This window comes from Vanellus vanellus (assembly GCF_965231255.1).
Source record: "Vanellus vanellus genome assembly, chromosome: 7".
NCBI lineage: Eukaryota > Metazoa > Chordata > Aves > Charadriiformes > Charadriidae > Vanellus > Vanellus vanellus.
Genome location: NC_138912.1, coordinates 17,153,952 through 17,172,557, shown reverse-complemented (window position 1 = coordinate 17,172,557; position 18,606 = coordinate 17,153,952). Strand labels below are relative to the sequence as shown.

General features: G+C 35.6%; 1 protein-coding gene across 1 annotated transcript in view; it reads right to left on the bottom strand.

Moving 5' to 3' along the window:
* LOC309674401 (adhesion G protein-coupled receptor A3-like) overlaps positions 1-18,606 on the bottom strand; it is a gene marked incomplete at its 5' end in the record, with an annotated part of 285,537 nt that overhangs the window by 137,053 nt on the left and 129,878 nt on the right. Inside the window, 2 exons of the mRNA XM_082486426.1 lie at positions 2,033-2,197; positions 14,691-14,904. Of these exons, the coding sequence (XP_082342552.1) occupies positions 2,033-2,197; positions 14,691-14,904 (379 nt within the window). The remainder of the gene's footprint in view (positions 1-2,032; positions 2,198-14,690; positions 14,905-18,606) is intronic.

Below are 18,606 nucleotides of genomic sequence, written 5' to 3'. Positions count from 1 at the left end.
ATCTTAAAGAGTGCTGGAAAAAAAAATACGAGCAAAAATATAACCGTCATTGAGAAAAACTCTTAGCGTATAAGGCGAGTTCATTCTGACTCACAGTGCCTAATTCTTACTGCAGTTGTGCAATTACTAATACCACCTAGATTGGTCAACTGAAATAAACACACCTCTCTAACAGTTGATGCTTTTTTCCTTTTTTTTGCCCAATAAAAGAACTGTTCCTTCTAGCTTTGCTTTTGTGGTTCAACTCTTTCTACTTACATACTTGCTATTTTACCAAAACCTCAAAACCTTTCTAAGAAAAATACCTGACGTGATAGATCCATCTCTGAGGGTAAACCTTTGGAACAATTTCGAGAGCTAATGCTGAGTTTGAGGCTGATAAATTCTCTGTAATTTTAAATTAATTCCCTCAAATGCCAGAAGAACCTACGGACTCAGCATCCTTTTGATATACATTTTAAAAATAAATTTATATGTATTTCTAGAAAGATGATCAATAGGGAGTGAAATGGGCACTCCTGTTCTTGTGATTTATATAAAATGACAAAAATGCCCCTGGTGTTAGTCTGTGCAGTCTATAGAATTTATATATATTTATTTATGAAGAAAACGATGCCATTTTATGGCAAGAACATGAACTTCATAAAGTTGTCATCTAAAAGATTCACTACGTGTTATTTGATAGGAAGCATACATATTTTAAAACATCTCATTAAAATACATTTAAGCATGTCCACTATGAGAAAACACAATAGCAGGTTTTGTCATGACAAAAAAAAAAATCTGTAGCTGAGATTGCCAAAGATTTCTAACAGATTTTAATCCATCTATATGGATGAAATACGTATATAACTATATGTTGAGCAAATGTGATATACTCACTGGAACTGACATTAATATGTAATAAAATAGCTTTGTAGTAAAGAGAAAACAGATTATGTGAGCTGGCTTCTCTACTTCTTTCTAGTTCATTCCTTTATTTTTATTCAAACACAAGAAATAGTAATAAAAGGACTTTGAAAAAGTTTTAAAGGTAACTTAAAAATGAAGAGAGGCTTTCAGGTCAGAAGTATTTGCAGAAAGTTCTGGTGTTTAAGAGAAGCTTCTTCTCTCATCTACTTTTCCTTTCATTAACTATTCAAGCTGAATTCTTATTATAATTCACTTGGTAACAAATTACCTTCTTGATTTCTCAATGGGAAAGTCATCATACATCAGTGTTATTGTCAAGCAGGTAATTATATTTTAAGAGCTTTATGCATATCATTGAAGTCTTTTAGAGCTAACTGAAAACAATACCAAATTCTACAGAATCCTTAACCTTTTTTTTCAGTTTAGGGGGATTAAAATAAAAAAAAAAACCACAACCAACATATGTACATAAAAGTAAAGACGAGACAAAAATTGCATTTAGTCAAAAGAATCGTGCAGACTCTAAGATTCAAATAGCAGGATGGATGTGTTTTCTAAACATGGGATATATTGGTGGAACTGTGTGTGTCCTTAAGCTCACCTCAGACAATCTATGTGTTTTACTAAGTAGTTATACCTGCTATTTTGATTCTCGTCAGTGAAATATTTTCCTAATAGTTTTATGTTATTTGTTACCTCTAATCTCAGCTGAAGAAAACCAGCAGAACGGAAACAGATTAGAAAAGTACTGAAGATTTAATCTTCTAATGCTTTAATGCAGTGTTATCATATGCTATAATTTAGAAAAGACTAAGAACAATTTTGAACCCTCTCTCATTTAGCTGTAAAGAGCCTATACCTTTTGAATTTTTCCATAATCTCACACTTAGAAACAGGAAGAAAGATTCTCCGACTTTCACAAACAACTACTGCTCTTGAAGCACTAGCTGCCACTTCCCATAAAAATAACACAATGCTCCTCCTTCCTACTATATTACATAAAAATGACAAGTAAAATAAGTGACATCTCTGTAACTGACACTGAAGTATCATGTACGCAAGAATATGGTCTGTATCTACATTAATATATGAACCACACTCCAAACCCAGAAAATCATACCTGAAATCTCCCTTGTTGTTAATAACTCTTTCTGCAGGGCAGTAGGGCGCAGCCGTTTCAAGTACCACAATTTCTACTTGTTTCGTGCTATTTCCGTAGGAATTGTTGACTAGACACTCCCAATCTCCGGTTGCATCAATGTCAATGCTGGATAGGATAAGTTCACTATAAAAATAAAAGATTAACTATTGTATATACTTAATTACATAGAGTTTGAGTTATTGGTTTTCTGACATTAACTTATCTTCAGAGATTTTCTATGAAAATATAAGAACCGGATTTGCTCTATATCATTATAGGGACAGGCGCTATGCGAGTGACTGGAATTAAGATTTTAGAAGCACCAGTTTGGATTGACCACTCAGATCCTGACAGGCTATAAGACAGATTACCAACCATCACAAAAATGTATCAGTTATGTATCAATGCCCCTTCTCCTTTCCACAAATATTATACATTTTGTCGGTGGTGGTGTTGCATAAACAAGCACTCTAAGGTCAGAGATACATTTCACGTTTACAGCACAACCGATTCATAGAGAATGGTTCCCTTCGGCTGGGATTGCAGCTCCTATGGCATTTCAACAGCAGAATCTGCGGTGGCATTGGAAAACTTTTCTGGAACAGCCATTCATTTTGGAAGCTGGATATAATTTTCCTGATGAATACAAAATGAGATGAGGCAAACGCTGATATTTCTTTCAGTACTTTACTACTCATGAACTTCTTTCACACTGTCCCCCACCAAATATGAAATGTGATTATCAAAATCCGTACATTAGAGTTGCATTAACTCTTTATAATGAGTGTTAAATAAGATAAATATAGAAACACTTTGTGGCTTCTCTTACAATGCAAACATTGTGTGTGACTGAACCACACCGATATTTAGCTGCCTAAGCTAAATACTCTATGTATCATTAGAGAAGGAGGAGATAATTTCAGAAACATTTAAAACTGTCTAGAACTGTTCCGATTAGTATTTTCTGTATATTTTAAATCATACAAGAAGCTTTCCTGCTCCTTCCTCCTTAATGGATGTCAGTCAGGCCTTAATGAAGTCAATAAAGTTTAGTTTTTCAATTGACTTCATCAGGGATAGAATTTTATCTGATTACTGTAACTCCATACCTCTCATAGACAAAAATAATGCTAGCTACTGCATTTTAAGAAAATAATACATTGGATCTTAAATCTGCTATTCAGCTAGAAATAAATTTTACTACAGTTTTAAAGAAAGTACAGCTTTTGAAAGTAGCTGGGAGAGGAAAAAAGGTAGTAATTATCTGAAATATTTACTTTTCTTTATACAAATGGCTCATCTTTGAATATGCCTTGTGGTTTAGACAATTAGAAATTATGTGGGAAGGCACCGAGTACAGTCAGAAAAGGGGAGAAGGTACCTTATAAAAAGAGAAGCATAGAATTTAAAAGTTATGAAATTGATTTCAAATCTGCATTTAAAACAAAACCTTAAAAAATTCTACTTGTGGCCTTTGGCACTTTTGTAAGGAGTCTGACATTTTGAAAGATATACATAGAATAATTATATATAATTTATTTTTAATTTTTTGCTCTTTTAAACTTCTCTAAAAATGTCATCCTTTTTCAGTTTAAACCTTTGTATATTATATACACACTTTTATTAACTTGGCTACAAGAAAAGATCAAATCTTATCTCCTTGTATGTAGACTACCACAATCAAGGTAGGAAGTGATTAGACAGCTGCCTATGTAATTTTCCCTTTCAAATATGCATACAATGAAGGATGATTTTCTCAAGTACTTACTATAGGATCGTCTTCTCAGTCTCCAGAAAACAAGCAAACCATGGTAAATAGCCTTTGATTTAAGTTGCTTCTGAATTTTTGTGTAGTTCTCCAGATATTCAGACAAATTTGTCATTAAACAGTAACTGCAAAAATCTCACACTCTTCCTATTTATCGTGGCTTTGAGCTCCAAGTACCTTGTAAGCCCCTAATCCGTTTTTACAATAAATTCTAACATATTTTTATTGCAGAAAACATAGAAAAAGCATTACTAGCCATTCTCAGAGTAGCTGAATATTTTCATGTCAAAAGAAGCAATCGTTCTCTTAAGAAGTCTCAAATGAAAAAGCCCAATAACAGCAGCCTCTTAGCTAACTTAATACATCTTTTTACATTCAGGTTGAAATACTTAAGTGAAATAAGCCGGTTTTAATTAAATCTTCTATTTCATATGTCTCAGCAATCTCACATCATCTTTATAGACAGCTGTGAAAGAATATATTCCTAGAGCTTATAAAAAACAATTATCCATAAAAGCTTTTTTTCACTGAAACAATAGGCAGCATAAATATTCACCTGTAGCATCAAGACCCAGAGACTTCCCAAGTGAACAGAGTGTATGATAGATGTGCTGATCTTTTGGTATATTTCCTATGAAATATCTATAATAATTGTTAACAATAGAAATTTGTTAAAAATGGGAACCATGGCGATTTTAGGTAAATGCAATACTTGAGCATATTACCAGTTTTACAGGTAATCAATATGAAGATAAATAAATATGAAGAAACAGGGAGCATTTTCCATTTATTTAAATTGTTGAAATGTGTTCCAATGCAAATTTGTCTGCCACTAAAAAGATCTCCTGTCATTAGATGAAGTTTCCCAGTTTCACAGACAAATATTTACTAATGCATCAGTGTTGTTTCTGCTAGAAACCTCATACTTGAAGACTGGTTCAAGTTGTCTAAAATGATGAGTAAATCCTCACATTCACACTTCTAATCTGTGGCCCTTACTTCAGATGGTGAACCAAAATAAGCCAGAATAGGTTATACAGCTTCTTCTGTATTGCATAAATGACTAGAACATGGAATTGCCTTCTGAATTGCCATCTGGCCACTGTAAATGATGCATTCATTTATATTCCTCTAGGAATATTTCGGATAGCAAGCCCAATGGTGAAACTGTTTATTTACTTGCCATCTGGATATGAAAAATGATAAATTGATCTTATACCCCTGGAGAATACGGGCAACTAGATTAAAAAGAAAAAAAAGTCTTTTAATTCTCAAAAGGAGCAGCCAACTTCATCCTTTAACATCTTCTCTACTTGCAATCCTTGCTGACTCCGCAGTCCTAACAGACAAAAAGGAAAGGATGGGCCTGTATAGAATTTTAAACCTTTTCATAAAATTTTCTACTTGGTCAGTTACATATTTGAAGTCTCGGCACGGTTACATTAGCATGCCCGGAAGTTCCTTTGTTTTTCTTACTCTTAGTAGAATGACATTCTTGATTTCTCTTGGCCATGGCAAAAAGTCTTGATAAAAGGCAAGAACTCTCCCATGACCTGAGAACATGGCAGGACTCTCTGCTTTAGGAGCTTGACAAGAGCACAACAGAATTCAGAGAGGACAGTACCTTTGTCTGTATACTTTTTTTGATTATGCGGTCTCACAGAAGCTAATAAATGTCAGGCCACAAATGAAATCATCTTGCCTCTATGATGCAGCTTTCCTAAGGACAGAGTATGAGTCAGAAAGAGTTCCTACTCCCTCTACATTAGCAATCATATCCCACTCCTCAGAGGTGTGATTGAGGCTGCTTTTGTGGAAGTTTTTGACCTACCAAGACATAAAACAAAGTCAGGCATTAATGAGATGGTGTCAAGGCAAACTGAATATGAAGAGTTCTGCTTGATGAGAACAAAAGGATGACTCGAGTTTTCTTTTGAAATTTATAGCGGCCTTCTCAGTACAAACATTGAAGGGAAGAGAGAGAATATACACGTTTCTTCTTCGTACTGGGAAAGTTCATGCATGGTAGGATTTCTTTTTCACATACGATGACTGGCATATTGAAAAATTAACTAAAATGTACAGCTGATGGAACTGCATCAAAAAGTTGTTGTAATATTCAATAGAAGTCCGTGGCATTGGCCATTACAAAGAGAGGAACCATAATGCAGGCGGGAGCCATCCTCATGTAATCAAGTAACCTGTGACAATGGATTTCTATTTGAGGCATAGTTTTGCATTGCTACAGCTATGCATAACTAATTAGACAATCAGAAGTAGGTCTCATTATGCAAAGTTACTCAACCATGTCCTGAAGTAATACCTTAGTGACATTTACTGTATGCCCCAGCAGTCATTTGCATGCCAGGAAACAGAGTAACAAATAAAGAGGAGACTTTAACACCATATTTTGATTGGCTTTCCACAAGAAAGGCTTTAAAGTCTGACTTGAGTTCCTGTAAGACTTGGGAAGAACCAAATGCCCTTCCTGGAGAAAAATAAAAATTAATTACTCAAACACAGGTAACATTTAGGTTTCCTCATGTTCTTCTTCAGACAGATAAATAGCAAACGCTTTGCTACAGTTCAGAGAGAAGGTCTGCATAACCTGCCTCCAACCCATACCACTTTAAATTATTAATACCAACACAGAATTTAAAAAATGAGTGTTGGTCTCCAGAGTACACTGCTGCTTGGAATGTAGCCTTTCACAGGGGACATAAGGTTAAAACACGGAAAATGAAGAGAGAATGTGTAAATCTAGGCACTTTATCCGAACTTAAATTGCTAGTCTGATCTCTCTGACAAAATTACTTATTTACCCATGAAAGAAACAGCTACAGAAGGCTGGCAGCCTTTAAAGAAAGCTTGTGTCCAGGCAGCAGCAAGAGAGAAAAGGAAGATCAAAAATTAAAGTTGGTATTCATTTCATGCTACATGTCTAGCAAATATTTTCAGGTGTAATCAATTTGTCATACACATAGGAAATTCAATACACATGATATTCTGTTTCTTCTGATTGATCATGAAAACAAAGCATAACTTACCATTTAGTGCCATCTGTAGCTACCCAAGAAATGTAATGTGCTATAACGCACTTTTACTATAATTTATCTATCAGCTAAGATAAATATCTATAAGCTCTATCTATCTATCTATCACATCAGTATGCTTGGACCATGACAGCAGTGGGACTGGGCTTCAGAGATGCCAATGGAAAGGACTTAATTTTAATGACAAGATACTGACCAAAAAAAAAAAAAAAAAAAAAAAGAAAAAAGAAATACATTCTTCCAAAATGGGAGAAAAGACCCATATGTGAGTTAGTAAACCATCTCTCTCTATTTTCCTTTGTGCTGCTCAAATTGTGCTGACTGAAATGCAAACATTCAAAAATGTTTTCACAGGCTAACGTTATCCATTTTTTATGTAAATATTTGCCCAAGAGCAAGATGTGTTTTCTATAAGTGGGTGTCAAAGAAACTGTGACCTACATTTATATGCCATCAATTTGTTTCTTAAAATTGAGAAAAGAAATACTACTAAGAGTGACTAAAGCAAATCATCTTGAGAAACAGAGTCAGAAATCTAAATAGCCCTACAAAATACCACAACAGATTTGACTTCTTGTACGATCTTTTTCTTTCTCATTGAACTTGTCGGGTAGAGACGGACTACCTGCACTGCATCGAAGGGTGTGCATAAAGATATTTGCATTTATTTTCATACTCCCACCGTCCTAGAGTCAATCATGCCATCCTAGCCAGCTGAGAACATAAAGTTTGTGTGGGAGGGGAAGGTATCAGCAGCTCTTGAGCACTCAAAGCTTTCTCTTGATGGAGGAACCTTCAGACAGCTGGCCGGTCTGCGGTGGCACAGTGCTATAAAGCTGTCTGAAGAGAGTACACCTGGGCCAGGGCTTATTTAAAGCACTTCATGAATCAGTTGCCTATCATCGAGCAGCTTTTTCAGCCGGTGAAAGGTTTGGGGATGCTCTAATGTGTTTATTGTTGTTAATTTGGTTCTACCAGCAAACTGCTTGCCTGCAGGATGTATAGAGCTGCGGTCTTCTGGGGAAATGGAGCTACACCTGCTGTACGCCTTTCATCTGCCCTTAAGTAGTCTGTACGCTGCAATGTTACATCCAGAGAAAGCTTTATTTCATTAGCATAACTCTTGTGATCCGTACACTATCAGAGGTGCTTAGACAAAAATAACACTATGAAAATCAGTCCGATAGCCAAAATTGCATAAAAAGCTTTTAAAGTAAAGTATTTCCCAGATGATTCAGAAGTGTTAACCTACTTATGACAATTCTTGATTATTTGATTACGTGCCACTGGGACCAGCAAAAAAAAAAAAAAACACACAAAAAACCACACAAAACCCCCAAACAACACACACACAAAAAACAAACTAAAAAAACCTACTACATTAATTTTACAATTTGAAATTATTTGTCAAACGCACACTACTTTGACAGTATTTCCCACTCTCTCTAGTCTGTTGTGATGTTACAAATGCAGAAATTAATTATTTAATGAATACTTTATGGGATAGACTAATTGTATATTAGGGCTAGAATACTGACCTGGTGTATTTGCTGACCTGCAAGAAATATGGGAAGATCTAAAAAGGAGGTAAGACACAGCATATTCCTACATAAGAAAGTCAGGAACAATCTCTATTTTTTCTCCAGCATACAGTGTATCCCCAACAGTGTAAATTTTATTTTGGGATGGCCAGGAGTCATCCAATCAAAACACCATAAACAATTAAAATAGGGTTCTTTTATTGTGTAGGGAGAAAGAAGGGGAGGGGCCGGGACCTATTTTCATGGAATTCCAGCATGCTGATGGAGTAAAAAAGCATTCTGTAAGTCCAAAAGTAGCATGTCCTACAACGCGTTCTCTACATTCAATAGATTGAAATACGTAAAAAGTTAAAACTAATTCAGTTATTTATTTCAATATTTCTAAAACATTTTGCTTTAAAGAAATGGTTTGCTTCACCAGTATCTAAGGTGATTGACTTAGTAGAATGAGTACATCAGAGTCTGGGCATAGGTCAGAATTGCTCTGACAATCACAGCTGACGCACAGGGTTACAAATTACTGCCTGGCATGAGAGAAACTGTATAATTATACCTTACATTGGTGTTGACAGGAAAAGTAATTTTCAAAAAGCCAGTCCTGGGACGTTCACTCCAAACTGCTGCTGCAGTGCAGCAACTCCTCAGCTGTATAGCTGCAGCTGTTCGAAGGACCACACTCAAATCATTCTGGCCCTAAAAAGTCAAATCAAAACTCTATTGATTCCCCCTCGCTGGGAGGGGAGTGCCATTTTTTGTTCTTAATACTGAACTTAACATTTCATGTCAGTGGTGTGGCTGGATGGACTCATACATAGCTGCAGGAAATAAGGCGAGGCGGAGTGAGAGGCCAACATTTAGCGCAAGGCGTCTTGTTAACCTGCTCTCAACATCACAAAAAGGGTACTTTTTTAAAGTTCTTCAAGAAGGACTCCATAAAAACTTTTTATAGTTCTGACTTACTATTTTTCTAGGGTTTTTTAATTCTATCAGCCAAAAATACTTACTGTTTTTTTCTGTGAAATACTTACTTATTTTCTGTGAAAATATCTATTTCTCAATCGCTTTTCGAATAAGCAGTTACCCAAATTACACCTACAGTTTTTATGGCACACCACATTTCTTACATAACTGTCTATTCCTTTAACGGTAGAGGGTATTATAGTTGCTGCTTTTGCTTTTCACAGAGTTGGTATACTTTTCCACAGGTTATATTTTAAATTATTAACCAAACTGATTAGTAGTAAAACTGTCATTGGGTTTTATTCAGATAATTGAAAGATTTTTAGAGAAAAGGCCAAAGTTTAATTAATCTTCCAAATTAATTCACATGAAGGTTCTCTTAATCTCAGATAATGAAACCCTTAGCCTGTGCATTTCATAATATTCTGCAATAATTTTAAATATTATCTTCCTGTCTGATACATTAGAACGTTGCTGCTAAAGGTGCATCTGTCACTAGTCCTCTGCTGCCTACAGTGCCTGATGTAAGCCACAGACCACTGACGACAGGGTTTAAAGCAATCTCAGAGCAATACAGAAACATCGATTCACAATTTAAATGTTTATTTTGCTCGATTTCTTTCCTAACTGCTCAACAACTAAGGGTCAAACAGAGTCAATCAGGTGAACCACCAAAATATCAACTAAACAATTTCTGCTGATTTCCCTGGGCTTCTCAGTATGACCCTCAGCTGCTCATCTCCAAAGGCTCATGACAACAGAACACAAAGTGATTATAAAATACCTGAATTAGATTCTTTAGACCTGTTTTAACATTTATTTTTGTTAATCTTGTGTGGAGTGAATCTCCAATCTTTTGCCATGGTTTGGCATATATCTTAACTTCCAATTGTGCATCCATCCTACCGACATACTCATCAGCGATATACCATTTCCAGACTGTTCTTTACCTAATATCAGTCCAAACCACTACTGCTTGCTGCATATCTGTTCCAAATATATTCTTGCCACAAACTGTTAAGAGAGTTCAGGGGTCATTTGGATTCTTTCCACAAAAAAAAAAAAAGGCATAAAATTACTGCCTTTTTCCCAGAAGTTCTGGAAGTGTTTTGTTCTTTCTTATACAGAATGCCTGCCTGGATCTCAGACTTGTCATGATATCACCTGTCTACTCCTGGAATCGATTCTCTTTCAATAATCATATCTTAAATAATCCTTATTCTTTTAGTGAAAATGTCTCAGCCAAATTCCAAATTCTTTACTAATAGCTGCAATGATAATTTCAAGCACTTAAAAGTTATTAATTGGACTCAAAACCCCCTTCAGATTACAAAAATTATGATCAAAATTTTTAATCCACAACATTTCATTCCTTTTTATTTTTTTCCTAGTTCCTTCACTACTACAGTACACGTACTCTCTTATCTCAAACATTAATATTTCTTTCATAATTTACTTTTGACCATCCCGTATTGGCATTGACTTCTGTGGAAATGTAAAGAAGCACTAGATGCTTTAAAAAAGCACAGATTCTTAAGCTTAGCTTTTCTTAAAAAAAAAAAAAAGAAGAAGAAAAAGAAAAACGAAAAACCAACCTTTATTTGGCAGCCATATTTAAAAGACTGAAATATTCGGGACAGAATTTAAGAGAAAAACACTACTTGTGGAACATCACAGTTGCGACCTAATAGTCTGTATTTCCAGGGGCGAATCTATCTCCATAACTTAACAAAAATTACATCTGAAAAGCACTTCTGCCATGAGCACCTGCTATCCTAGGTTTAGGTGAGAGCGTGTTAGTTTCTCCGGTTGTAGCACTCCTTTTTACGGGTTCTTAACTTTCTGCACAGTTTAACGTTTTCAGAAAGAGCAGTTGTGAACTGTAATGGTCCCAGAGCAGCCATCGCAGCTGTCAGAGGCAGAAGCACTGTTAAACACTCTACACAAATATTTACAGAATAGAACTAAAAAGACTTAAATTGTCATTATGGTCTATGTGGTAAATAAGAAACTTCCTGAAAATTAAAGTCTCTCTACCCTGCTTAGTTAATAAACCTAAAATATTTTCCTTTTTTAGTTTAATATTCTAATAACTGTCCCGCTAGCCTCTCCAAACACCGAAAGGGAACAGTGGGGAAGGTGGGAAAGATGCTGTGCTGCAGAGAATCGTACATAATCTGCCTTCTGCGTGGCTTCAGGGATACGGGTTGTTTCATTGACGCTTACTGTGACCAAACGGATAATCTAATATTCCAGGCTTAGAGAAATTAGGCTGTCTTCATGGAAACACAAGTAACGATTTCAGCTAGATCCATTCACAGATGCTACAAAATTAGTTCCACATCACATTTATATTTTCATGTATGACTATGACATTTATACGCAGGCATAATGATAGAAACTTCAACATAGGCAAAATCAAATACTATTATCATTGGCAAGAAATGGTAAATGCGAGCTAGCAGCAGAATTGAAAACACCTTCTCAAGATCTCCTATAAGGGAATGCTCTTTGCCAAGAAAAATGTCACAGGCCGGAATATAGTTCAAAACTTCAGTTTAATTATTGTAACAAAAACATTTATTTTAGTTTATTCTGCTTTATCATAGGAGACAAAAAATACACATTTGGATATTTTATCCTTCTACTGTGCCAGTTAATAAAACAGAAGGGTTTAGTGTTATATTTGTGTTGTAAATCCACATCCAGAAATATCTGGAACTACCCAATAAAATAACCATCTAAAAATGTTTGAATAAGCAGCTTTTGGAACAGGACTACACCTCTTTGTTCTAAACTAGCTTCAGAAATCTTTAAATTGCTAAGCAGCACAAGCCAAAGCCTGTCCTTTAGTGCAATCACAGAAAGCCACAGACAGTGGACATTTGCTCTGAAGAGTAGGTATACTCTGAGATATAGATATATATATCTATCAGTAGGAACTGATTTTAAAGTAACTTTATTTTTCCTCCAAACCCCATACTTATCATATGATAACCTCAGGGAGGCATAGTCTTTCTGATGTTTCCCAGTGCCTCCTACAACTGTGATGTAGCCTTAAGAACTATCACAAATTAGTGTGTAATAGCATGTAACGAGCATATTAATACATACTGTTGTAACATGTAATAAGCATGCTATTACATATTATTTTAACATGGAATAATAATAATAATATAAATGGAGTTATAGTATACATGGTCATCGTGATGGGAGTAAAATTAAGAAATGCTGAAGAGAATTTTTATAATCATAACTTGGCCAATGTTTTCTCGTTTTCAACATGAAGAGACAATACACCCCTAAAATTTATATTAAAAAAATCATTGACTTCAAAATAGTATGGTTTTTAAAAGCTAGCTTCAAAAGTATAGGTCTCTCATGCCTTTAGTAACTTAATTTTGATCAGTCCCTTGATCAAGGCAGAGGGATGACTGCTTGAGTATTAGCATATTTGACAGGATAAGAACCATGCTGTACAATAAATGCAGTGTTGATGCCCTAATACATAGTGAAGTGAAACACATAGCTCAAATAAATGAGCAATTAAAATGCTGTATGCTTTTAAATAGCTGTTTAAAGATTTTGAGTTTAATTCCAAAAACACTTTGTCTCATTTTGACAGTCCATATCATAGAACTTGGACGAGTCAAAGTGTTTTTCCAGTCTCTAACAGCAAATACGATGACGTATTTAGAGAACGTTCTTTCAGAATACCTGGTCCCAGTGCATATTGCAACATGAGCATCAAGGTCACCTATTTAATGGCACAGAAACAAGGCAGGTAGCAAATCAACCATCCTTCTTAAAATATTGCTACGGTAGACAATGATTTTTATTTTATAGTCTGGCAAAAATTAAGCAATATAAGGCAAAATTCAGTCAAGCTACTTCCAAACTAGCTTTTTAAAAAGGACGGCTATTGTGAAAATCCTACTATTTATAGACAATTTATTTCAGTTTATTACTATGGTCTTACAAAGTGCTTATACAGTGCAAAATATAATTCAGTTGAAAAATATAATGAGGTGATTAACGGCATGTCTTTTAATTTTGATATCATGGAAATAAGAAGAACATGCTTTAATTTAAGTGACTCGGCAGTTAGATAATAGCTCATGCACTTGGCATTACCATAGTAATTGGTCTAACAGTCTTCATTATCCGCTACAGCCATAGACATCAGTATTAGAAGAAAGTCAGTAGCTGTGAGAATAAGTCAGTTCTACGCCTCTAGATCTACTGGACTCCGAAAGGGGTAAAATAATCAGTGAGGAGACAAAATTAAAATCAATAAAGCCGAAAGACCCCAGTGGAGAGGAATTAATTTGACTCCCTTCATAACTTTCATCTGACAGTTCAAGAAGCGTTTCAGGTCAATTATATTAATAGAAACTGGCTGAGTGAAAAAGATGTTAATGATGATCCAGAGCTAATTAGCATAGCTATTTTCACTCCATCTTTTACAAAGACAAAGGCAAAACATAGACACAAAATCAGACTCCTTTTTTGATCAATGATGGAAATTGGCAGAGGACAAAAGGATGTGTGCAACACCTTAGCAGCTTTTACTGACAAGACCATACTCTATGATGAAAACAAAAAATAAATGGAGAGATTTATAATAATTTATTTAATAAGATTTAAAAGGGAAAACTGAAGCAAAACTAGAACGATACGTTCATTGCCACATATTAGTTTTTACTTCTTTGATAGAAGCCTATTCTACTTCACTCCTCTGGCATTTTTCACGTCAGCAAAGGTTTCTGTAGATCTCCATCTCTCAAGCTCACAGAGGCACACAGATGGTAACAGTCATAGAAAGAGGACAAAAATTTTCATAAGAAACAAATATGAGATTACTTAACTAAAGAATATAGGATCCAGTATATCGGATCCTGCAAAAACTAATCCAAGCCTTTTAAACTGATAGTCCTTCACAGGCCGATCACTATGGTAGATTAATCTTCTAGATGGTGTCTGGAAGAAGTAGTTTGGCTGTAGGCCACTCCCACACGCTACCTAAGCTATTCTAAGTTCAGTTTCTTTTCACCGTTTCCTGTGTAAGAAACTATGTTTTTCTCTGCTTCAAATACATGGTTGCTTAAATATGGATCCTTAGGCACAAGAAAAACAATTTGGAACCACAGCCATTCATAGCCATGAAAAACCTACACCCGTGCGTATTCCAATTCAAGCATGCAATTGAATTGCTTCAAATAAAACAACTCCTGCTGCATGCTTTAATGAAGCTTATTGCAAGTGTTGCATCTGTTCACCTTGCCTACAAGTCTATTACAAGGGGTATACGTTACCGTGTAATTAAGCAGCAGTCATGAATGATGCTGTCCTCCACAAACACGCCCCTCTCTTCATCTGTTTCGATCAGACGACCGGCGTGGTACCAATGTACTTGGGTGGTATTGTCAACGTATGTTGCAGTACACTGAAATGGCAAGCGGTCTCCATGAAAAACCACTTGTCTTTGTGATGGGATCAGCTCAAAAAGAGGCAGTTCCAGAGGCCCAGCTGCAGGGAAAACAAAACGAAACAAAACAATAGGAAAAAAAGACCCTCACAATGAATTCCTCTCTTGAATATTGTTAAGTGAACTAATTGTATACAATTCCAGCTTCCTAGATCTTAACATTAAAGCACTAATATAAAAGATTTGTCCACAAAGTTGAGTCTGATCCCGTTGTGAATTCTAGAGATCACATTTCTTTCATTGGTGAGAGCCCAGATAACGACAGGATTACTAGAATAGCTACAGAAAATGGGTTTCACAGAATGGTTCACAGTATGGGTGAGGTTGGAAGGGACCCCTTGAGATGCTCCAGTCCAGCTCCTACTCAAAGCAGGATGCTTCACTACAAGGGGAAAAAAAGAAAATCAGTCTTCCAATTAAAGAAAAAATACAGCTATTAGTATAGGTACCGTTAACATTTATAAGACCACTTCACTGTCAGTGGATGAAATCCCCGCTGTGCTCCAGCGCAAAATTTACTCACTCTGAAGAGCCTAAAGTATCTCTTATGCCTGGGATTTAGATAACAATAAGGCTAAACCCAAAAGTTAAACTTTCCCCTGAAGTTCAACTATCCCTGTGATTTCTCATTTCCCTTTACTTACTTCCTCCTGCCTCTTCCACAAGTCGTCTTTACTCTCTAGATGTTTACTCAACATTAAATATTTATCTGAATAGCTCTTTCTACTTTTTAATAGTGGAGTACTTTTCACCATCTTTATTTTATGAATTTTATCTCTCCTGTCTTTCCCCGAGAAATACCCTAATGTAAGAATATTGCATATTCTTATTCTAAGCAGAATATTACAAAAACTAGCTGCCATAATCACATACCCAAATGCCTTAAAACAATTAAAAAATAAATAGTGTTGTAAATTTGGAAGCCATATGCATTTTTGGGACTGCTGAAAGTCTAATTTTATAGATTTAGCAGTAATTGAAGACTATATCTTTCAATCCTACAGTGCCTGTAGAGACTGAATCTCTAGACAGTATTTGTTTTCTTCCATTTTTGTTTCTAGATCCTGAAACTACCTTAACACAATTTCTGTAAAATATTTTCTATACATTTTGAGATCAATGCTATTTCTTTAAATTGGTAGCAGAACGTTGAAAAGGAGCATTTTAGGAAAGGTAATTGAAACAGAGGCTCTGCATTTAAAGAAGATCATCTTCTATGGGATAATCAGGAACAAAGGAAAACCTTATTTTCTTTTTTCTGATACAGTCAGCTTAGGCAAGTGAAGAAAATTACTACCGCTGATACCTTTTTATCATCGCACAAATTTCTAAAGGTGATAAAAATACTAAGAACCCACATATGTGATTGATGAACTCACTACCATGAACATCTTGCACAATAATTCCTAAAATACAACCTTTTCACCTCAGCCTACGCTGCCAAAACAACTGAGCGAGCCTGGGTCGCTTTACAACTTCACTACTGCGGTCTCATCTTAGACAAAATGCCTACAGTCTTGCACCTTGGAAATCCTTTTGCCTTGATGAGGAAAGAGAATTTTAAAGCTAGATGGTCTTCTTCCTTATTTTTCTTCTGTTTTCATTTAAAGCCCTCTCATCATTAACATCTGGCCAGCCTACAGGGTTGTCAGCTGAAAGGTCACCTTTCCACATTTGCACCACTTGTGACTATCTCAAACACCTATTTTTCTGACAAGTACTTTAACATTTTTTTTTCCATTTCACTGCTCACGATTTCATTTTCCTTAAACTTTCTCCTCAAAATCCTCTATTACCCATAATACAGACGAACTTAACCATGCCTAACCAGATTGCAAGCCATAATCACTGGTTCTACAATTGCTAAAATTTGTGGACAACCAGTAGTGTTTGTTCTTCTCCTTACTCAGCATCCCACCCTAACACGCTTCTTTATGTCATGCAGATGTTGTCTTTGGAACACTTAAATTGTGAGAAGCTGCATTTATAAACCTAGCTTTGGGCTCTCGATATTACTGGGGAATTTAAACGTTGAATCGTGTATTCATCACCTGCTTTGAATAAACGGTGAGAGGGATCGCTTCTCCTTTTTTATAGCGTAAGGATGCCGGCCAACATAATACGCAGGATTTGTACATGAGTGAATTTGTCATATTGCTGTCCGGGAGAAGGACACGGGGGATTAAGGGGCTTGCTGCTATCTGTGAAATGTTGTAAGTCTGCTGTGATTATAAAGGGCAGGCTTCAGAAATCCCTCCCGACTTGCGTATACATCCTGTAGTTTATCTTCTGACTGTGCCTATTATTTGTGGACATGAACGCGTTGCTAAAAATTCCTTGAAACATACCTGGTGTTTTTATATGATCTTTGGCTTCTAACTAAAAGAAGGGAAAGTAAACCAGATTAATACCTCATTCATAATAGCTGCAGGCTTGGTCTCAGTCATTGACATTAAAGGTTTTTACGAGAAGATGGAGATGACCTCTTTCTCCAAAAGGTTGCAATCTTAATGTTGCATTACCAAATCAATTATGGAATATAAGGAAAAGTTACGGTGTGGGTATTTAGCCATAAATTAATGGAATGATTATGAAAATGGAGTCCAGAAAAATTAAGCATACTGCTACAAGTACAACAGCAATATATACTCCTCACAGAAATAAAATATTTCTCCTGAATACAGTAATTTTTAACCGAGGATATTCTATCTTGCCAAATGTTTTTGGTCATGCAGTGAGTGACACATTGTGTCGTGAGGCTATGCAGGAGAAGAGCGTGAACTATAGTATCAGTTTCTTAAGTTAAGCTGAATAACTTGCCTGGCATATGGATGTAGTGTAACACTATAACTTTGAATTTATCTCTGACTTTATAGTGGGTCTCTAAGGCTCTCCCTGTATCCCTTCTGTTGCTCAGGATTGGGAATCGCCAAACCCAGAAATGGAGTGGGAACAAAGTGTTCTGTAAGGATTTTGTCAATTAGTGATTAGAAATAAATGAATTTTTTTTTTTCTGCTGCATATCAAAAAAGAAGAAAACTATCCTTTGATTGACATCAGTCATATCAACAACCTACTCATTTTCTTTTTGTTTGCAAATCCTTCTAAGTGCCAATAAAGACACAAAGTGAATGAAACATACCTTTGGTTTGCTGTTAGGCTAGGATATCCTTTGACCAGCTGAACTCTTTCACAATGTATTTATCTGAACTGGCCAAATGGACAAATAATGCTGCAAACTCATTTTCAAAGTGAAACTAGTAAAATTTCTATGGATTGTGACATTTGCAGAGAAGGGAAGGTCCACTTAAGTACTTCTATAAAACATCTGCTTTTAATCTGTGTGATGTCTACAATAAATGGTTACCAGAGCTAATCTTCAGTTGTTTTCCAGGGATAATCATGATTTAAAAGACTGAGGCTGATTCTGCAACTATTACTTAAGCAAAAGTTCCAGTTGACTTCAGTGACACCGCTCACAGATATAAGGATTAATTGCATCAGTAAGAGTTTCAGGATTAGGGCCAATAGCCTTTATCCTGAAAGTCTAAAAAGTGATTGTATAGTTCCATCAGCATCAGCTGGAAATACTTATTTTAAATCCATAATCCAACAATCCTTCAAATTCAGAATAAAAATAAAAGCATTTACTAATGCTGTACGCACGTTTTCAAGCTTGACTTTGAGAATAAAGTAAGAAGTAAGAAAGGCAGAAATTCTGAAAGTATTTGGAATTATTTTGG